Source organism: Phyllobates terribilis, unplaced genomic scaffold (assembly GCF_046119375.1).
Source record: "Phyllobates terribilis strain yellow unplaced genomic scaffold, ASM4611937v1 Scaffold_9__5_contigs__length_417890890, whole genome shotgun sequence".
NCBI lineage: Eukaryota > Metazoa > Chordata > Amphibia > Anura > Dendrobatidae > Phyllobates > Phyllobates terribilis.
In genome coordinates, this window is record NW_027362769.1 from 387051380 (window position 1) to 387073966 (window position 22587).

At 51.7% G+C, this 22587-nt stretch overlaps 1 protein-coding gene across 1 annotated transcript in view; it reads right to left on the minus strand.

The window, feature by feature from the left end:
- LOC141162484 (uncharacterized) overlaps positions 1 to 22587 on the minus strand; it is an 86599-nt gene that overhangs the window by 29917 nt on the left and 34095 nt on the right. The window contains exons 10-11 of the mRNA XM_073648651.1: positions 22074 to 22364; positions 21578 to 21901 (exon numbers count right to left, since the gene is read on the minus strand). Of these exons, the coding sequence (XP_073504752.1) occupies positions 21578 to 21901; positions 22074 to 22364 (615 nt within the window). The remainder of the gene's footprint in view (positions 1 to 21577; positions 21902 to 22073; positions 22365 to 22587) is intronic.

Sequence of the window (22587 nt, forward strand, 5' to 3'; positions counted from 1 at the left end):
ATTGTATGGGGTTTTGCATCCTGGGAGAAGCTGGACAAAACAAAATTTTTGTAGTTTCATAAATGTTTTAATTTCTTAGGGCTGTTTCAGATGTCTGTGATAATCGGTCTGATGTCAGATTGCAATGCATGGAGCGGCCGCACATCTCCTGACCCGAATGTGACCGCTTCATAGAAGTATATGAAGGGTCAGGAGATGTGCGGCCAGCCCGTGCACTGCCATTGGACATCGACATCTGAAACAGCCCTTAGAAGTTCATTTTCCAAGTTTGAAACTATCAAAGTGGCAATGATGCATTTAAGCTGCGCGGGTGATGAGCACTTTACTAGTTTACTACTACTAATGTGGCACCCCAGGGGTCTGGTTTCCCACAGTAATGTAATGTTATGTCTGAGAGCAGGTGGGAGGTCCTTTGGTCAGGGATCCTGTGCATGCCACACCTCCTGCCCAGTCTTGGGAGGGGAAGAACTTCCCCTGTATAAACCCTGGGCTGAGGCAGGGTTAGTCAGTCAAGGAGAGTAGAGACAGAGAAGCAGCATAGGAAGAAACAGCAGAAGCTCAGTGGGAGCAATATTACTACGAGTCAGGGGCTGGCAGCTGCAGAGCTCGCCCTGACTGAGAAGCTTTCTTACCGGACCCGGCGTCCGAGGCTGTGGGGACTAACTCTTACCCAGCAGCAGAAGCCGACCGGCAGGGGATTTCAGGTCCTCAGGCCCAGAAACCCGAAGGCAAGGTCACACGCGTGGGACCAGCACCGCCATCGTGGAGCGGAAGCCATTAGAAGGCCCTGAGTCACCGGCCATACGGGTGAGCACCACACGGCACACTCAGGGACGTGGGCTACTTATATCCGCTTCTAGCAAGGTAGCCAGAAGAGTACAGTCAGTTTGGGAGGCCTACAACTCCGCCTGGCCAGGGGAGATCCCATCTGCTCAAGGACTGACCAGGCCCCGTTCGCTAGCAAGTACTCCGGGAGGGTCTATCGTTGTTACCAGTAAAGACCCTGAATTACACCGCACCGTCTCTGAGTGGTTCCTGCTACCCCCATCTTCCACGTTGGCTGCCCTGAGGCCATACCCCTCCCGTTGGGGGTTATACTATCACGCTGCACAATTCTACACCGGCCTCAGCGGTCTGCCCTGCAGCGGCAGCTCCATAGCTGCAAATCAACGGGTGGCGTAGTCGACACTCAAATAACACCTATCAAGACTGCCACACACTGAGTTTGACTCCCTGGGCACGGACCGGGTCCCCGCCACTCGGAGACTACAACCTTCATCTGATCCGGTTCCGGGTAAGCCCCCGTGCGCGAGACGCTGCGCGACACAGCAGGCCCAGGGGCGCGTCAACTTTGGCGTAGTCGGCAGGATTTTGTGCCCGCAACCACCGGGTACTGCGTGCCTGAAAAAGAGACTTTTAAAACTTACCATCCGTGAAGTTTTCCCGCCATCGGTGAAGATTCCCGCCATCCGGCGCCATTTTCAGCCTTCTTCCCGCCATCTGTGAAGATTCCCGCCATCCGGCGCCATCTTCAGCCTTCTTCCCGCCATCCGTGGAGTTTTCCCGCCGTTGGACGCCATCTTGAGGACGCCGCGCGGGAAGAAGAGGGGCGTGGACTCCGAAAGCGCGCGAGAACTGAAACCCCGCCTCACGTCCGGACGTTGCGTAAGGTCCTGGAAGGAGCCCAGCAGACGCCGACGTCACCGGAGCGCGACGGAAGGTCCTCAACCCTGACGATCTACTGCGGAGCCGCGGCCTACGGAACAGGATCATCGCAAGGTAGGCCACGGTCCACTAGGGGGGAGGAAGATGTCGGATGCGGAGGAGAGCTTCATTGCCTCAACCCCCGCCAGCGCCACCGCTGCTGCAGTTATGCCCTTCACCATGCCCTATATCCCGGGAGCAGCTTGGCTACCCCAGTACTCAGGGGAGTCACATACCCTGCATGACTTTAGAGAAAACCTGGATAGCCTCTTCCAGGTGTACCCCCTCACAGAAGAGCAAAAAGTGAGCATCCTGGTGGCCCAACTAACCGGGGCAGCCAAAAGGGAAGTAAAATCCTGGCCACCTGGGAGGAAGACTGTCGCAGGGATACTAACCCGGCTGAAGGATACCTTTGATACCCGCACCTCAGCCGAGATTAAGCTTAGATTCTACGGGTGCAAGCAGCGAGCGCATGAGAGTATAAGGGACTATGCACTAAACCTACAAGAGGCCCTGAGGGCCATTAAGCAGACCGACCCTGATGGAGTGGGAAACGAGGACAGGCTGTTGACCGAACAATTTATAGAGGGACTATATTGTAATGCCCACCGAACCCAGTTGCGGGCGATGGCCTTACAGGATCCCCATCTGGGCTTTGCACAGTTCAAGGACAGAGCCATCCGGGTGCTCCGAGAACCGGCACCGGGTGGCGTTGTGACCCACAGGCGCCCAGCTATCACTTACCACCAGGAGGCGGCGCCCTTGTCGGCAGGGCCTGTGGGAGCTGATGCGCAGGCTTTGGACAATGACCCGGCTCCAGACCTACACCATCAGGTCCAAGAGCTAGCTAAGAGCGTTGCTGCGCTAACCCGAACTGTGCAGTCTTTACAGGTTTCCACCCCAGGGAAGATCCAGCTGGCATCCGGACCGGAGGACATCCCGTGGCGTCGACCAAGGAGGACCCCACAGGCCAGAGGAAGACCCAGTGACCGATACAGCGAAGACGGACGACCCATCTGCCGCCGCTGCAATCAACCCGGACATATGGCAAGGTACTGTTCTTTAAACGGGCACAACCTGGGGTAGAGGGCCAACCCCCAGGAAAAAGATCACCAGGCCCATCGAACTGGCGCGACAGATATGTGGGAGGACGTCCAGTCTTGCCTGTGGTACTGGATGGCATTCCCATGAGTGCCCTACTGGACACCGGGTCACAGGTCACCACCATCCCGTACGTGCTCTTTAAGCAGTACTGGAATGACTCGGATATTACCCGCTACCCTGACGACGACTTGAGTATCATCGCCAGCAATGGCCAGCCCTTGCCACAGATCGGATTTAAAGAGGTGACCATCAAAATCGGTAGAGTCGAACTGGCAGCACAGGGACTGATCATTGTAGATATTGACAAACATGAGAGTCACCCAAAAATAACTCTAGGAACTAATGTAATTGAAAATTGTCTTGCAGTGGTGATTTTCCTTTTACAGCAGGTTGCCAAGAACGCCAGCTCCGGCGAGCAGCGGGTGCTCCAGAAAGAGATCCGGGCACTGATGCGACGGCAACAGGTGGAACTCTCCGGCGGTGAGATTGGTAGTGTAAGAATGTGTGACCCTTTTCCTATTGCCATGCCCCCAAAAAGTGAAATGATGATTTGGTGCCGGGCAGCTATTGGTCTGAGAGGTAGAGATTACCAGGCAATGGTAGAACCAGTTTACTCAGACAGTAGGCCCACCATCTTGACAGCACGGGGGGTGGTTAATGTACGCCATGGGAGGGTGCCCGTTCGCATAATAAATATCGGGAAGAGGGAAGTGTACCTGCCCCGGTATGCCACGCTAGCCAAATTATATACCATTAACCAAAATGCTATACAATCTGTGGAACCCTTGCCTCCATCTCACCCGGAGGAAGGTAACGGCTCTAAGAAAACAATGGAGGACTGGTGTCAGCAACTACATTTGGGTACTGACTCTACTCCCTCACATCAGAAACAGGGAGTCTATCGGGTGGTTCAAGAGTACGAGAGAGTGTTTAGTAAACACCCGTTAGACTTCGGGCGAGTCAAGGGGGTAGAACACCACATCCCCACGGGAGACCATCCTCCCATAAAAGAGAGGTATCGACCCGTACCCCCTGCACACTACCAACACGCCAAGGGGATGCTTAGAGACATGAAGGAGGCTGGGGTGATCAGGGATAGCTGTAGCCCCTGGGCAGCTCCACTAGTCTTAGTCAGAAAAAAAGACAACACCATGAGGATGTGTGTAGATTACCGGAAAATCAACCGTATCACACACAAGGATGCGTACCCCTTACCAAGGATAGAGGAGTCATTGGCTGCTTTAAGATCTGCTAACTTCTTCTCTACCTTGGATCTCACTAGCGGGTACTGGCAGGTTCCTGTAGCAGAGGCGGACCGGGAGAAGACCGCATTCACCACCCCGATGGGACTTAGCGAGTTCACCTGCATGCCGTTCGGACTCTGCAATGCACCAGGAACCTTCCAACGACTAATGGAGTGTTGTCTGGGCCACAGAAACTTCGAGACGGTCCTGTTGTACCTGGACGATGTCATCGTATATTCCAAGACGTATGAGGACCACCTGAAACACCTGGCGGAAGTGTTCGAAGCTCTGGCGAGTTACGGCCTAAAGGTGAAACCCTCCAAGTGTCACCTCCTGAAACCAAAGGTGCAGTACCTGGGACACGTGGTGAGCGCTGACGGAGTGGCTCCCGACCCTGATAAGATCACCGCAATTAAGGAATGGCCAAGCCCCTCCAGCGTAAAAGAAGTGCGGCAGTTCCTCGGGTTGGTAGGCTACTACCGAAGGTTTATTCCCGGTTTCACCAAAAAGGCAGCACCTATGCAGGACCTCCTGATAGGCCAGTCCCGGAAGGCCAAGAACCAGAAGCCGCCCTTCAAATGGGAGGAGCTGGAAGAAGAGTCCTTCCGCCAGCTGAAGATGGCCCTCACGGGGGACGAAATCCTGGCGTACCCGGATTATAGCCAGCCCTTTATCCTCTACACCGACGCCAGTAACATCGGGCTAGGAGCCGTACTGTCCCAGATCCAGCAGGGGAAGGAACGAGTAATCGCCTACGCCAGCCGAAAGCTGCGACCCACCGAAAGGAACCCCGAGAATTACAGCTCATTTAAGCTAGAGTTCCTGGCCGTAGTATGGGCAGTCACCGAGCGCTTTAAGCATTACCTCGCTTCTTCCCGGTTCACCGTGTACACGGATAACAACCCGTTGACACACCTGGACACGGCAAGACTCGGTGCCCTGGAGCAGAGGTGGATGGCCCGTCTGTCCAACTACGAGTTCACAATCAAATACCGGGCCGGACGCTCCAATACCAACGCGGACGCCCTGTCCAGGATGCCCAACCTGCCGGACGAAGGAGAAGATCCGGAGGGACTGGAAGAAGTTGAACTCCCTGCGTTCCACCGTCATGGGACTATCCAGTACTCCCACCGGGTAAGGAGTAAGCAGGCTGCTACGTTGAACCCCTTACCTCACTACAACTGGGCGGAAACGCAAGACAGCGACCCTGCCGTCTGACTGGTGAAGGAGATGCTGACTCGCCCGGAGGCTTGCCTTGAACCAGACGCTCCGGAGGAAGCCAAACAACTATGGGCAGAGAGGAGTCGACTGTTCCTTTACAAGGGGAAGTTGTGCCGCAGAATGGTTAACTCCCGGACGCATGAACTACTCTGGCAAGTAGTGGTGCCACGAAGAGACGCAGCCATGGTGATGGAGGCATACCACGACGGAGCTGGACACTTCGGGTGGAAGAAGCTGGAGTTCCTGCTGCGCGAGCGATTCCACTGGGTAGGCATGAGTGGAACCATTGAGAAGTGGTGCAGAGACTGTGGCCCGTGCAACCTAAGAAGGAAGGACCGTGCCAGCCAGAAGACTCCCCTGCAGTCCATCGTCACCCGGCAGCCGTTGGAACTGGTAGCCTTGGATCATGTAAAACTGACCCCAAGCAGAAGTGGCTACGTCTACGCACTAACCATCGTGGATCACTACTCCCGGTTCTTGGTTGTCGTCCCCGTCAAGGACTTAACAGCTCGAACAGCAGCGAGAGCCTTCCAGCAGCATTTCTGCCGTCCACACGGGTACCCGGACCAAGTGTTGACAGACCAGGGACCTGCCTTTGAAGCGGAGGTCTTCCAAGAATTCTGCACTCTGTATGGCTGCCGGAAGATAAGGACGACACCCTATCATCCGCAAACTAATGGACTTTGTGAGAAAATGAACCAGGTGGTAATGGATCTTCTGAAAACGTTGCCCCTGGAAGAACGCAGTCTGTGGCCTGAGAAGCTGCCCGATCTGGTGGACCTATACAACCACATCCCGGTAGGTTCCACCAACTGTACCCCGGCTTACCTAATGAGGGCAAGACCTGGTAAGTTACCTGTTGACCTGGAAATGGGAGTCCTGACACCCGAGGACACTTCACCAGAAGCAGACTGGGACACAGAGAGGCAGCAGCAGTACCGGAGAGTACAGGAGAGCGTGGAGCGAAGTCTCTGTCAGGCTAGGGAAAGACAAGAGAAAACTTACAACCAGTATGCTCCCGCTGTTCCCCTGGTACCCGGAGAGCAGGTCTTGAAGAGGAAGAGACGGCTCCACAAGTTGGACGACCAGTGGGAGAAGGACCCGTACACCGTACTGCCCTCAAGCCACGAGAACCCGAAGGTTTGTACCATCAGTAAAGACGGAGGGGAAACTACAGCCATTGTATCCCGGGACCACCTGAAGAAGTGTCCCGAACAACTGAGGAACCCTGAAGAGGAACAAGAAGACCATCGACCCGTAGAGGAAAGGGAAGATATGGTTAGTACTGTGCTCGGGGACTTCCCTCGGTCTTGGACTCAAGTCAATGGTGCAGTTGTGGTACCCGTACTCACCTTCCTCCAACCAGCATCCCAAGCACCTACGGAGCAACAGGTAGAGCTGGAAGAACAGCCGGTCCAGGAGGCAGAAGACCCCACACCCGCAGACCAGGAGGATCAACCCTCTGCTTGCAGTGAGCCTGCCATATCCCTAGTGAGCCAAAGAGCCGGTAGACAGCTGCCCAGTTTACCCTTGACAGCTCCTACACCCTGTAGTTCAGGGCTAGACGGTCAGCTCCGTAGGTCCACTAGGGCCACTAGAGGCCAGTTACCCGCACGTTGGAGGATTTGAAGTGTATAAATTGTTTTATTTATGTTTACCTGTGTATTGTTGCTTGTGTATAATTTTGTGTTTCTAGTTATTTGTAGGAGTCCTTGGTGGATTTACCGGGAATCCTTTGTACATAGTTGGAGCGTAACCCAGGACGGACTAAAGACTGTTAAGGACTCGGGGCAGGACAAACCCCTACCTGGTTACGTCTCCCTGTTTTAGTGAAATGGACACCTTGCTTTTCTTCAAAGACTACACCCGGTTACGGACATGCCGTGACCACCTTTATGTGTTTCTTCTTATTGTACTATTATTGTTGTTATATCTTGTTATGTTTTTCTAAAATATGTTTAGTCCCGGAGTACTAAATTTCACTAGGGGGGAATGTGGCACCCCAGGGGTCTGGTTTCCCACAGTAATGTAATGTTATGTCTGAGAGCAGGTGGGAGGTCCTTTGGTCAGGGATCCTGTGCATGCCACACCTCCTGCCCAGTCTTGGGAGGGGAAGAACTTCCCCTATATAAACCCGGGGCTGAGGCAGGGTTAGGAGTCAAGGAGAGTAGAGACGAGAAACAGTCATAGGAAGAAACAGCAGAAGCTCAGTGGGAGCAATACTACAAAGAGTCAGGGGCTGGCAGCTGCAGAGCTCGCCCTGACTGAGAAGCTTTCTTACCGGACCCGGCGTCCGAGGCTGTGGGGACTAACTCTTACCCAGCAGCAGAAGCCGACCGGCAGGGGATTTCAGGTCCTCAGGCCCAGAAACCCGAAGGCAAGGTCACACGCGTGGGACCAGCACCGCCATCGTGGAGCGGAAGCCATTAGAAGGCCCCGAGTCACCGGCCATACGGGTGAGCACCACACGGCACACTCAGGGACGTGGGCTACTTATATCCGCTTCTAGCAAGGTAGCCAGAAGAGTACAGTCAGTTTGGGAGGCCTACAACTCCGCCTGGCCAGGGGAGATCCCATCTGCTCAAGGACTGACCAGGCCCCGTTCGCTAGCAAGTACTCCGGGAGGGTCTATCGTTGTTACCAGTAAAGACCCTGAATTACACCGCACCGTCTCTGAGTGGTTCCTGCTACCCCCATCTTCCACGTCGGCTGCCCTGAGGCCATACCCCTCCCGTTGGGGGTTATACTATCACGCTGCACAATTCTACACCGGCCTCAGCGGTCTGCCCTGCAGCGGCAGCTCCATAGCTGCAAATCAACGGGTGGCGTAGTCGACACTCAAATAACACCTATCAAGACTGCCACACACTGAGTTTGACTCCCTGGGCACGGACCGGGTCCCCGCCACTCGGAGACTACAACCCTCATCTGATCCGGTTCCGGGTAAGCCCCCGTGCGCGAGACGCTGCGCGACACAGCAGGCCCAGGGGCGCGTCACTAATATACCACAAAAATAAAAAAACAATACAACTTTGTTATTTTTTAATTATTTGATTTGACCTGAAGAATCCTATTGCCAGGTCACTTTCAAAATTCAATGGACATTGGCAGAATTGCTTTTTTTTTTATCATTTCACAGCTTGTGCAATTTATTTTCTTTTTTTTTTTCAGTATGTTATATAGTAATGTGAATGGTGTCAAAACTACAACACGTCACACACAAAAAAAGCCCTCTTATGACTTGTTGACGGAAAAAAAGTAATGGCTCTTGAAAGAAGTAGAAGAAGAAATGAAAAGACAAAAAAAAGTAAATAGGGATTGATTAATAATAAAATTTTTGAAGTTTAGTGCTTTTGTAGCTTTTTCCTATACTTCGTATTAAAGCAATTGTTGTGATGACTGTTACTGTTATGATAGGCTACAAGCACTAAGGAAAGAAAGGAGATCTGTCCCTACAATAGAACTAAGCTAGATCCCTACGATGTAACGGGGAACCCGATGCTGCGATCAGACCCGCTAAAGTACTCAGCTAGTCTGAATGAAGACCTATAGATGTGAGGGAGGGATCCCTACAATAACTAGGGACTGGGAGAAAGATGGACACCTCCTAGCAGTAATTGTAGCAGTAAAAAGACAAACACAAAACATAGAACATAAAGGTCAAAAGACCTAGCTAAACTGACTGAGAAAGGTTACAAAGCACCAGGCTAGCTTAAGGGTAGAAATTACAATGAAGTCCAGCATGGCCTGAAGGGCGGAGCAGGATTAAATAGGCAAAAAGGTCATGTGACCAGCAAAATAGAAAAAAACTAACAGGAGAGTTCTAACAGTACCCCCTCTTCTAAGAGGATCCTCCGGATCCCCTAGGCCCAGGCTTATCCGGAAACCTCTTGTGAAACGCTCTGACAAGTCTGGAAGCAGAAACATCATCCGCCCTCACCCATGAGTTATCCTCGGGACCGAAACCCTTCCAAGCGACGAGATACTGGATGATATCCAGATGAAAACGACAAATGAACTCCCAACCTGTCACAAAAGGCACGCCAAAAACGAGCCACGAACTGAGGTCCTCTATCAGAAACAATGTCAGTAGGAACACCATGGAGTCTGACAATTTCCTTGACAAAGGCCTTAGCGAGTGTCTTAGCCCAGGGCAGTTTGATGAAGGGAACCAAGTGACACATCTTGCTAAAACGGTCCACGACCACCCAGATGACCGTGAAACCCTCAGAGGAGGGAAGGTCAGTAATAAAGTCCATAGCCAGATGTGTCCAAGGTGCACTAGGAACCTCCAGAGGGCAAAGCAACCCCGCAGCAGGAGCATGTGAAGACTTAGATCTAGCACACACAGTACATTGACGCACCCACTTAATGACTTCCTTCTGCCATCCAGGCCACCAAAAACTGCGACCCACAAGTCTCTTGGTCTCAGAAATTCCTGGATGACCTGCCAACCGAGACTCATGACACTCAACAAACAAATCTCTCCTAAAGGTCCTAGGCACAAACAACCTCCCATGAGGAGTGTTAGATGGGGCATTCTCCTGTGCTTTAAGAATCTCATCTTCCAAAACGGAGTCCAATGCAGCAATCACAACACCTTCTTGTAAAATGCTCTCCTCCTCCTCAGCACCGACCATGGGAGAAAAGCTGCGAGACAAAGCATCAGCTTTAACATTCTTGGTACCCGGGATGTAAGTAACGGAAAAATTAAACCGCGAAAAAAAAAAGTGCCCACCTAGCCTGACGGGCATTCAAGCGCTTGGCAGCATCAAGATAGATCAGATTTTTATGATCAGTGAAAACCTGAATGGGAAATTCCAAGAGATGACGCCAATGTTCAAATGCGAGTTTAATAGCCAGCAATTCCAGATTACCAACATCGTAATTAAGTTCAGTCTTAGAAATTTTTTTTGAAAAAAAGGCACAGGGATGTAATCCATCCTTGATTTCCTGAGACAATACTGCGCCAACCCCCACAGAAGAAGCATCAACCTCAACCAAAAACGGCTTAGTCACATCAGGCTTCATAAGGATGGGAGCAGAGGTGAACCTCTCCTTTAGAAACACAAAAGCTTCAATGGCCTCAGAAGTCCACTGAACCGCATTAGCACCTTTCCTGGTGAGATCGGTCAGTGGTTTAACAATAATAGAAAATTTTTTAATGAATTTTCTGTAATAATTGGCGAAACCCAAAAACCTCTGTATCGATTTCAAACCAATAGGCCTAGGCCATTCCTGCACAGCCTGAACCTTCACCGGGTCCATCTCAAAGCCCTCGCTGGAGACAATGTAGCCCAAAAAACTAATTCTCTGTATAGCGAACTCACATTTCTCTAGCTTAGCAAAAAGCGAATTGTCAATTAATAACTGTAATACCTCACGTACGCTCCGCCAATGAAACTCCAGATCAGGCGAATAAATCAAAATGTCATCCAAATACAAAACCACATTTTTGCCGATCAAAGGTCTAAGGATGTCATTAATAAGATTCTGTAAAAATGCTGGTGCATTGGTAAGACCAAAAGGCATAACCAGATTCTCAAAATGACCCACAGGAGTGTTAAAAGCAGTCTTCCATTCATCACCCTCCTTCATGCGCAACAAATTGTATGCCCCCCGGAGATCAATTTTAGAGAACCACTTGGCCCCCACTAACTGGTTAAACAAATCAGGAATCAATGGCAGTGGGTAGGGATTACGTACAGTAATTTTATTAATCTCGCGAAAGTCCAGACAAGGATGTAAACCGCCGTCCTTTTTTTTAACAAAAAAAAATCCAACAGCCACAGGTGACTTAGAGGGTCTGATATGACCGGCGGCCAAGCTTGTCTGTATGTATTCCTCCAAAGCCTTTCTCTCAGGAATAGTAAGATTAAATAAACAACTTTTAGGAAGAGTCGCTCCAGGGACAAATTCAATGGTACAATCATAGTCTCTATGGGGAGGCAAAATTTGCGACTCCTCCTCAGAAAAAACTTTCCAAAAATCCTGAATAGGTACAGGTAATTCCCCTTTATCCACAGCAGCAATGCGCCCGTTACAACAATTGTCATAACACTTCGGGCTCCAGGACTTAATTTCATTAGTAGACCAATCCAGTACAGGATTGTGCAATTTTAACCAGGGTAACCCCAAAATTACTGGAGAAGGCAAATTATTTAATGTAATGCACACGCCCGGGCTGAGCGGCGTGTGCGTGTGATTGTAGTGATTCCACTGGACCGTACCGGAGAGTGAATGCCTGGAGGGGCGTAACTAGGTATTCACCCGATCCGACCAGGGTCGCACGACGGCATACGACGCCAGTGCACCAAGGAGGAACCGAGCAGAGGGACCAGGTGCTACTCCAGGACAGACCCCGGACACGGCTGTTGACCCACACAGGGGAATACAGGAACAGACTGGTAGGCTGGCACACAGACTGGTGGGTATAGGCAGGCACGTCTGGTATGCAGGCAGGCGGGTATGCAGGCAGGGGGGTACAGGCAAGCACAGCTAGAGTGCAGACAGGGAGGCACTAGCAGGTAGGAACACAGGCGGGATAGGACCCAGTACACACTGGGACTCAGGAACAATACAGGCAGAGGGGTACAGGCAAGCACACCTAGAGTGCAGACAGGGAGGCACTAGCAGGTAGGGACACTGGCGGGATAGGACCCAGTACACACTGGGACTCAGGAACAGAACCACAGATGTGGCGGACAAACACAGCAGAGTGAGGCCGCCCAGAGAGGTGAGCGAGAACAGGGCAGGACAAGGCCGCCTGGAGCGGTGAGCAAGAGTAGAGCAGGACAAGGCCGCCAGGAGCGGTGAACAAAGGGTCAGAGCTGAGTGAGACTGCCGGAGCAGTGAGCAAGAGTAAAGCAGGACGAGGCCGTCTGGAGCGGTGAGCAAGAGTGGAGCAAGACTGCCGGAGCAGTGAGCAAAAGGATAAGAGCGGAGCGAGACTGCCGGAGCAGCGAGCAAAAGGGTCCGAGCGGAGCAAGGCTGCCGGAGCAGCGAGCAAAGGAGTCAGAGCAGGCTAGAACCGCCGGAGCGGTGAGCAAAGGAGTCAGAGCAGGCTAGAACCGCCGGAGCGGTGAGCAAAGGAGTCAGAGCAGGCTAGAACCGCCAGAGCGGTGAGCAAAGGAGTCAGAGCAGGCTAGAACCGCCGGAGCGGTGAGCAAAGGAGTCAGAGCAGGCTAGAACCGCCGGAGCGGTGAGCAAAGGAGTCAGAGCAGGCTAGAACCGCCGGAGCGGTGAGCAAAGGAGTCAGAGCAGGCTAGAACCGCCGGAGCGGTGAGCAAAGGAGTCAGAGCAGGCTAGAACCGCCGGAGCGGTGAGCAAAGGAGTCAGAGCAGGCTAGAACCGCCGGAGCGGTGAGCAAAGGAGTAGGAGCAGGCTAGAACCGCCGGAGCGGTAAGCAAGGCAGAGCAGGGGGGACAGGGCTCTGTTCACACGGAACAGACAGGAAGAGAAAGGCAGAGCCAGATACCCACAGGATACTTGCAGTGAAGTAGCGAGTGGACCACAAACTCACAAACGGGAGTACAGAGACAACAAGCAGGAGTTAGGTACGAGTTCAGACTCTGCAGAAAAAGGAAGGGAACGGACATAGAGGCAAAACAGGTAAAGGATAGGAAAGAGTTCAGACTGGAACTGAGTGTACGGAGGAGACCGACACTGCAGCGGGATACAGGAGCGGGTCTGGGAATACGGCCCCCAGAGAGGCGGGACGAACAGGCAAGGAGCGTGTTCAGACAGGACAGACAAGATACAGGAACAGGTCTAGGTAATCGGCCCCTAGAAGGCAGGAGGAACAGGCTAGGAGCGAGTTCAGACAGGCCTGGAAATACAGCCTCCAGGATAGGCAGACAAGAGAACACAGAAAGGACTCAGTTCAGACACGGGAACTGATACCGCAAGGCAGGAGACATAGACAGGACTCAGTTCAGACACGGGAACTGATACCGCAAGGCAGGAGACATAGACAGGACTCAGTTCAGACACGGGAACTGATACCGCAAGGCAGGAGACATAGACAGGACTCAGCTCAAACACGGGAACTGATACCGCAAGGCAGGAGACATAGACAGGACTCAGCTCAGACACGGGAACTGATACCGCAAGGCAGGAGACATAGACAGGACTCAGTTCAGACACGGGAACTGATACCGCAAAGCAGGAGAAATAGACAGGACTCAGTTCAGACACGGGAACTGATACCGCAAAGCAGGAGACAAAGAACGGGACCTGGCACCTTCAGAGTGCAAGCACACACTGAATGAAACACTATGCTCAGGCAGGGATAGATGGGAGCAGCTGAGCTATATACCAGGTGACAGACAGCAATAGGCTGAGGACGCACAAGGGGTGTGACCCACAGCAGGTACAAAAAGCAGGAAGTGATCGGGCGCCGCCCTTAAGCAGCAGAAACAGACACAAACAGACAGCATGGAGGGAAGCCAGAGAGACATTCTGGACTGGAGATCAAGTGCGCGCTCTTGCACAGTGGGAGATGGACCACCATGCAAGGACGCCGCCAGGTATGTTACAGTACCCCCCCCCTTACGCCCCCTCTTCTTCAGGCCTGCCAGAATCTTCCGCAGGGAGTTCGAGGACCAGTCGTTCACTTCAAGGAGATCACTTCCACTGTCCACAGGAAAAACTGATCTCATCTGGTTAGCTAGGATGCTACCTCCTATCCAGCCATCCTCAGCAACAGACGAAACGGGTGGAGTACCAGGAACAGCACACAAGGAAGTCTCTCTCCACATATTTTCAGGTGGCACCCCAGAGGGTACAGGAGACAACTGGAAGTCCTTCACCGGGTTGGAGGGGGACAGAGACTTGGGGGTAATCTCTGCTTCGAGGTACATCTTGTCAAGCTCACAGAAAGAAATAGACGGGTTATCAGGTACATAATGAGGAAAAGTCACTGTCTCTTTGTTATCTGGTGGTACCCGGGAGGATTCAGGAAACAACTGGAGGTCCTCCGCCGGGTCAGAAGAGTGCAGAGGCTCAGAGAAAACATCTGCTTCAGAGTACACTAGGTCGGACTCACTGGACGAAGCAAGCGAGGTATCAGATCCAGGATATAGGAAAATCTCTGTCCATTCACCACCAGGTGGCACCCAGAAGGGTTCTGGAGACAACTGGAGGTCCTCCGCCTGGTCAGAGGGGTGTAGAGACTCGGAAGTAACCACTGCTTCGGAATACACTAGGTTGGACTCAGTGGACGAAGCGAGCGAGGTATCAGGTACAGAGTATAGGAGAGTCTCTGTCCTTTCGCTACCAGGTAGCACCCCGAAGGGTTCAGGAGACAACTGGAGGTCCTCCGCCTGGTCGGAGGGGTGTAGAGACTCGGGAGTAACTACCACTTTGGGGTACCCATTGTCAGGCTCACAGGACGAAGCGGACATAGTATCGAGTACCGGGTGTAGAGAAGTCTCTCTCCATTTGTCATCGAGTGGTATCCCGGAGGATTCAGGAGGCAACAGGGGGTCCTCCACCAGGTAGTAGAGGTGCACAGACTCTGAGGTAACCACAGCTTTGGAGCATCCTTGGACATGCACACCGGTAAAAGTGGGAGAAGCATCTGATGCCGGGTGCAGGAAGTTCTCCTGTGTGGAGTCTGGATGGGCAGAAGTCTCTTCGGGCAGGAGAACTGGTGCACTACCCACGCACATTACCCGTTGGGGCTTCTCCAGGATACAGGGAGATGAAGCTTCAGTAGGGACTTCAAGGTTGGGGTCAGGAGGTCTCAGGGAGGACAGACCCTGGCGTGACGGCTTGCCTCTACGTCTAGCACGTCTGGACTGCCTCTTGAGGTTGGGAGAAGTATTCCGGAAAGCGTAGTCACCCTGTGAGGATTCTGGGTGGGCAGTAGTCTCATTGGGCTGGAGGACTATTGCGCTACCCACACACATTACCCGTCGGGGCTGCTCCAGGATATTGGGAAGTGAAGCTTCAGCAGGGGCTTCAGGGTTAGGGTCCTCGAAGACCATACGAAAGGCCACCAGGAAGGCCTGCAGGTCAAGGACGACAGGATCCCATGCTTCCCATAGGGGGGTGACCCATTTCAAGGCATCACCCGCTAGGTAGTCAATCATAAAGGCCACTTTAGCCCAATCGGAAGGAAAATAGAGAGGGTAGGCCTTAAAGTGTAGCATGCATTGCTCCACAAATGCACGACACTGTCTTGGATCCCCATAGTAACGTGGCGGATCCGCAGGAACGAGAGCTGATAGATCCATCTGGACGGTGCGTAATTCGCCTGGAACTCAGCTAAGGAAAAAAAAAAATTATTTATTTATTTTAATGCATGTATTCGCTGGAAAACTTCTCAGAGAGCGAAGGCCGTGGGGCTCAACGGGAACCATGGCCTGAGCATGCTGTAATGCACACGCCCGGGCTGAGCGGCGTGTGCGTGTGATTGTAGTGATTCCACTGGACCGTACCGGAGAGTGAATGCCTGGAGGGGCGTAACTAGGTATTCACCCGATCCGACCAGGGTCGCACGACGGCATACGACGCCAGTGCACCAAGGAGGAACCGAGCAGAGGGACCAGGTGCTACTCCAGGACAGACCCCGGACACGGCTGTTGACCCACACAGGGGAATACAGGAACAGACTGGTAGGCTGGCACACAGACTGGTGGGTATAGGCAGGCACGACTGGTATGCAGGCAGGCGGGTATGCAGGCAGGGGGGTACAGGCAAGCACAGCTAGAGTGCAGACAGGGGGGCACTAGCAGGTAGGAACACAGGCGGGATAGGACCCAGTACACACTGGGACTCAGGAACAATACAGGCAGAGGGGTACAGGCAAGCACAGCTAGAGTGCAGACAGGGAGGCACTAGCAGGTAGGGACACTGGCGGGATAGGACCCAGTACACACTGGGACTCAGGAACAGAACCACAGATGTGGCGGACAAACACAGCAGAGTGAGGCCGCCCAGAGAGGTGAGCGAGAACAGGGCAGGACAAGGCCGCCTGGAGCGGTGAGCAAGAGTAGAGCAGGACAAGGCCGCCAGGAGCGGTGAACAAAGGGTCAGAGCTGAGCGAGACTGCCGGAGCAGTGAGCAAGAGTAAAGCAGGACGAGGCCGCCTGGAGCGGTGAGCAAGAGTGGAGCAAGACTGCCGGAGCAGTGAGCAAAAGGATAAGAGCGGAGCGAGACTGCCGGATCAGCGAGCAAAAGGGTCCGAGCGGAGCAAGGCTGCCGGAGCAGCGAGCAAAGGAGTCAGAGCAGGCTAGAACCGCCGGAGCGGTGAGCAAAGGAGTCAGAGCAGGCTAGAACCGCCGGAGCGGTGAGCAAAGGAGTCAGAGCAGGCTAGAACCGCCAGAGCGGTGAGCAAAGGAGTCAGAGCAGGCTAGAACCGCCGGAGCGGTGAGCAAAGGAGTCAGAGCAGGCTAGAACCGCCGGAGCGGTGAGCAAAGGAGTCAGAGCAGGCTAGAACCGCCGGAGCGGTGAGCAAAGGAGTCAGAGCAGGCTAGAACCGCCGGAGCGGTGAGCAAAGGAGTCAGAGCAGGCTAGAACCGCCAGAGCGGTGAGCAAAGGAGTCAGAGCAGGCTAGAACCGCCGGAGCGGTGAGCAAAGGAGTCAGAGCAGGCTAGAACCGCCGGAGCGGTGAGCAAAGGAGTCAGAGCAGGCTAGAACCGCCGGAGCGGTGAGCAAAGGAGTCAGAGCAGGCTAGAACCGCCGGAGCGGTGAGCAAAGGAGTCAGAGCAGGCTAGAACCGCCGGAGCGGTGAGCAAAGGAGTCAGAGCAGGCTAGAACCGCCGGAGCGGTGAGCAAAGGAGTCAGAGCAGGCTAGAACCGCCGGAGCGGTGAGCAAAGGAGTCAGAGCAGGCTAGAACCGCCGGAGCGGTGAGCAAAGGAGTCAGAGCAGGCTAGAACCGCCGGAGCAGTGAGCAAAGGAGTAGGAGCAGGCTAGAACCGCCGGAGCGGTAAGCAAGGCAGAGCAGGGGGGACAGGGCTCTGTTCACACGGAACAGACAGGAAGAGAAAGGCAGAGCCAGATACCCACAGGATACTTGCAGTGAAGTAGCGAGTGGACCACAAACTCACAAACGGGAGTACAGAGACAACAAGCAGGAGTTAGGTACGAGTTCAGACTCTGCAGAAAAAGGAAGGGAACGGACATAGGGGCAAAACAGGTAAAGGATAGGAAAGAGTTCAGACTGGAACTGAGTGTACGGAGGAGACCGACACTGCAGCGGGATACAGGAGCGGGTCTGGGAATACGGGCCCCAGAGAGGCGGGACGAACAGGCAAGGAGCGTGTTCAGACAGGACAGACAAGATACAGGAACAGGTCTAGGTAATCGGCCCCTAGAAGGCAGGAGGAACAGGCTAGGAGCGAGTTCAGACAGGCCTGGAAATACAGCCTCCAGGATAGGCAGACAAGAGAACACAGAAAGGACTCAGTTCAGACACGGGAACTGATACCGCAAGGCAGGAGACATAGACAGGACTCAGTTCAGACACGGGAACTGATACCGCAAGGCAGGAGACATAGACAGGACTCAGTTCAGACACGGGAACTGATACCGCAAGGCAGGAGACATAGACAGGACTCAGCTCAGACACGGGAACTGATACCGCAAGGCAGGAGACATAGACAGGACTCAGCTCAGACACGGGAACTGATACCGCAAGGCAGGAGACATAGACAGGACTCAGTTCAGACACGGGAACTGATACCGCAAAGCAGGAGAAATAGACAGGACTCAGTTCAGAAACGGGAACTGATACCGCAAAGCAGGAGACAAAGAACGGGACCTGGCACCTTCAGAGTGCAAGCACACACTGAATGAAACACTATGCTCAGGCAGGGATAGATGGGAGCAGCTGAGCTATATACCAGGTGACAGACAGCAATAGGCTGAGGACGCACAAGGGGTGTGACCCACAGCAGGTACAAAAAGCAGGAAGTGATTGGGCGCCGCCCTTAAGCAGCAGAAACAGACACAAACAGACAGCATGGAGGGAAGCCAGAGAGACATTCTGGACTGGAGATCAAGTGCGCGCTCTTGCACAGTGGGAGATGGACCACCATGCAAGGACGCCGCCAGGTATGTTACATTTAATACTACCAAATCCAAATTTTCTTGGTGAATACCATTAATAGTGAGGGGAAATTCATAAACCTTGTGAGTAACACATTTCAAGGGAGAGCCATCGACAGAAACCACGGCAATAGGGGATGACAAAGGTTTGGGTTTTAATTTAAGTTTTTCCAAGAATCCCCCATCAATCACATTCAGAGTAGAACCACAATCCACAAATACCCGAAATTCAATTAATTCTTCCTGAGCTGCAGTAGTAGCAGAAAGAAATACCCTCTTAGTGTTTAAACAGGCTATACGGGCGTAACTGACTTTTTTTTTTTTTCTTTGTTCATACGAAGCACACAGTTCTTAATGAAATGGTCAGATTTTCCGCAATAAAAGCAGAAACCTTCAGAAAACCTGTGGTCTTTTTCCTGAGAGCGGGGTGACATCGCCCCAATCTCCATCGGCTCTCCAATGTCAGTACAGACCCTCTCAAGACTAGGAGCTGACATGGCAAAGGATTTACTCTCATTAACCCTTGCACGCAGTCTCCTGTCCACCCGTATAGCTAATTGCATTGCCTCCTGCAAGTTTCCAGGTGTAGGATAAGCAATAAGCAGATCCTTAACCCTTTCACCTAGCCCAGCAAGAAACAAACTTTTCAGAGCTGAATCGTTCCACCCCACCTGAGCAGACCACCGACGGAAGTGAGTACAATAATTTTCCACATTACCTGATCCCTGTCTCAAAAGTCTCAATTCCGTCTCAGCTGATGAGACACGATCAGGATCATCATACAACAACCCCAAAGCAGAAAAAAAACTATCCACTGATCTAAAGCACAGATCACTGGAGAGAAAAGGCCCATCCCTGAGGTTCTTTGCGCAAAAGTGACATTATGAACCCTATGCGCTGTGATTCATCACCAGAGGATCTGGGTCTCAAATGAAAATACAATAAACAAATGTGAAGCCCAGCTGTGCTTGGCATCACAGACCCAGAAGGGTGTATTGACAGATTCCTCCACAAGAGGCCCCCATAACCATTCACACATCTCCACCTTCCACCTCAGACCACCAGAGGGAGCTCCTTAGGGAGATATATAAGTGAAGGTGGAGCCAGGCAGCAGTTAGTCTAAGTCTGTGTGAGGCTGGATTAGCAGTGAGTCCAGTGCAGTCTGAGACGTGTTACCTCAGAGGACAAAAGCCTGTGCCAGCTCTTGCAATTGCTATCCTGCAGTGGAGCTTATCCAGTTCTAGACTCAGTCGCAGCTCAGAGAGGTGAGCTTTAGGTGTGCCGGCGCCATAAGATCGGTGAACCGCGGCACGCTGCCGTTTGTGTGAGTGGCCTATTGAGGGCTCGAGTAGGCCGAAGGCGAAGGAGTAGAGAGTTAGTACATAGGGGGCAGAGGAGCCTTACTAGCTCACCCCTAAGAAGAAGTTACCGGACACCGGGTCCGACGCTTGCCGGGATCTCCACGACCCAGTAAGAGAAACCGGAATCCCTGGAGAACTACAGGTCCCAGGATCGCTAAAGTGCTGATACGTACCAGAGCCAGGAGACACATAGACCCCGTAAGTCGGGAGCGTGCACTCCAAGAGAAGGCCCTACCACAAGGTCAGCCAGCGCAGGACAGAGACAAAGTTAGGCCTAGCTCCAGGCAGGTCAGAAACTTATTACGCAGCAGCAAGAACCAGGAGGCCCAAAACCTGCTCATTGGGGAGGATCCAGACATACACCCTTCACCCTACAGTGCTCCGGGGAGTGCCTGAGATTCCACCAGTAAAAGGTACTGAAGTGACTATCGTGTCCGTCCCTGTTCTTGCTCTGGCCCGGCGTAGTCTCTTAAACCTGCATCCCCGTTCCTATACTGCCCTGAGGCCCAGCTCTACCTGTGGAGAGCAATACCATCAAGCTGCCCTATCATCAGCCTCAGTGGACCGTGCAGCGCTGGTGATCCTCACCAGAAACCACAGGTGGCGTCACGAACTCTTTCTTTTATAAACATCAACCCCTTTTTAAAGAGAGGCCCAGGGTACGGGCCCGGGAGCCTACCACCGCAACATCCCTAAAGGCCAGGCTAAAGGCCCGGGTACCGAGTTATCCCCCATCTTCCCCTGGGCTAGTCACAAGCATTTTTAAAGGAAAAAAAATGTTGTTGTTCACCAAAAAATAAATCAGGCAAACGTACCTTTGGCTCCACAAAATGCGCTCCAGAACAGCTACTCACGTGTTGTTGGAGCTCAGCCACCTCCAGAGAGAGTCCCTGCAGGCGCTGAGCCAAATCCTGAACCGACACCATGATGGAAACTGGAGGTCTTTCCTTAGAGATATTTTTGGGCTGGACTTACTGTTATGATAGGCTACAAGCACTAAGGAAAGAAAGGAGATCTGTCCCTACAATAGAACTAAGCTAGATCCCTACGATGTAACGGGAACCTGATCCTGCGATCAGACCCGCTAAAGTCCTCAGCTAGTCTGAACGAAGACCTATAGATGTGAGGGAGGGATCCCTACAATAACTAGGGACTGGGAGAAAGATGGACACCTCCTAGCAGAAATTGTAGCAGTAAAAAGACAAACACACAACATAGAACATAAAGGTCAAAAGACCTAGCAAAACTGACTGAGAAAGGTTACAAAGCACCTGGCTAGCTTAAGAGTAGAAATTACAATGAAGTCCAGCATGGCCAGAAGGGCGGAGCAGGATTAAATAGGCAAAAAGGTCATGTGACCAGCAAAATAGAAAAAACCTAACAGGAGAGTTCTAACAGTTACCTGAACTACCCTAAAGCTGTACTATTGGATAAAATTAGGTCTAGAGGTGCCCTTGGGTCCTGCAATAGCTCTGATGGGTATCTATGATTATTCTCTTTGGACCTGCAGGTTTCTGCTTTCTAAGTTTCAGGGTAGTTGAAGTCCCCCAATAATAACAACTTTTATTTAATTTGCTGCCTCATCTATTTGTTTTATGAGGATATTTTCAGCTGCTTCCATTATAAATCCCTATCAGCACTTTATTTTTATTTCCTTTCCAATATCACCACTCACAGTGACCTTAAATAGTCATTTCTATCATAAACCATGACCTTGTAAATTAACAGCTCAGTCATAGCTGTCATCCAGCCATGTCCTCATCTGTTTTCACAATACTCTTTTTTTTCGCCTCTTTTGTATATAAATTATTATTTCACAGTTATAATTCATGGCAAAATTTTTAAAAAATGACCTCAATTTATCTTTGAATTCCTAGAGAATAACTCACCATAGACTTGTATTGGTCCCGTCGTTTGCTCTATGCGTCGCTCCAGGCTGGGATGCTGCACTCTGCAGATGAACTCTGCTCCATCATCTTCTATGGACGGTGTGACTGTCAGGCTGGCGGTGCAGCTGTACGTGTTGTCAGGCCGCCTCTCTGCAGTGGGTATAGTTTTCTCCATTTCATCCAGATTTCCTTTCTTCTTCTTGTACCAGGTCACAGCGAGATTATTGGGGAAATACTGAGAGATTTTGCACTGCAATGTAGCTTTAGTGTTCACAAGGAAAGCTGGTTTGTCTATTTCTTCGATGACTGGACGCCAGGGAAAATCTAGAAAAAAAAATTAAAAATCATATTGGATAGGGAAAAATGTTTTTTTTTTTTTTTTTACTGTGTTTGCCAGTAGATCCGTCTTTAGAAGTTGATTCTATAGGCTATGTGCAAACAACATTTTTTTTTACCTCGCTCTGCCATGTGATTACTGGTGTGTACAGGGCTTTACCTATTACACTGAGATCCTGATGCTGAGGAGATGTCAGTGATTCGTGCTCCCAAGTCACTCGCACTCCAGAGGTGAAATAATCCCAGGGAACTGCACATTCACTCGTAGCATCAAATGTCTGTTCTCCGTCCGTCTGTATAAATTTTCTGGTGGAAGGTATCGGTTTATCTCCTCCGTATGTCCAAGTAATCTTAACATCTGATGGGTAAAATTTTTTTAACTTCATACGGCACCGCACTCTGTCTGTTTCCCTGAGTGTGAACTTCACCGGCTTCTCCATCTCTGGAATCACTGGGAATAAAAGTGTAAAACTTATTAGAATGTTCAAATCTATAAAAAAGAAAAAAGGAAATCTTATAATTCATCACTAGTTCTGCAAAAGATGCTACAAATACTGAAGTTGGTCAGTTGCTCAATATCCACATGCCTTTCTGTGTGCATAGATATCAACATGTGAACAAGACCACAGTCCTATTTGAGGATTCATTTCAACTGTAAGACCAGGAAAGCTGAA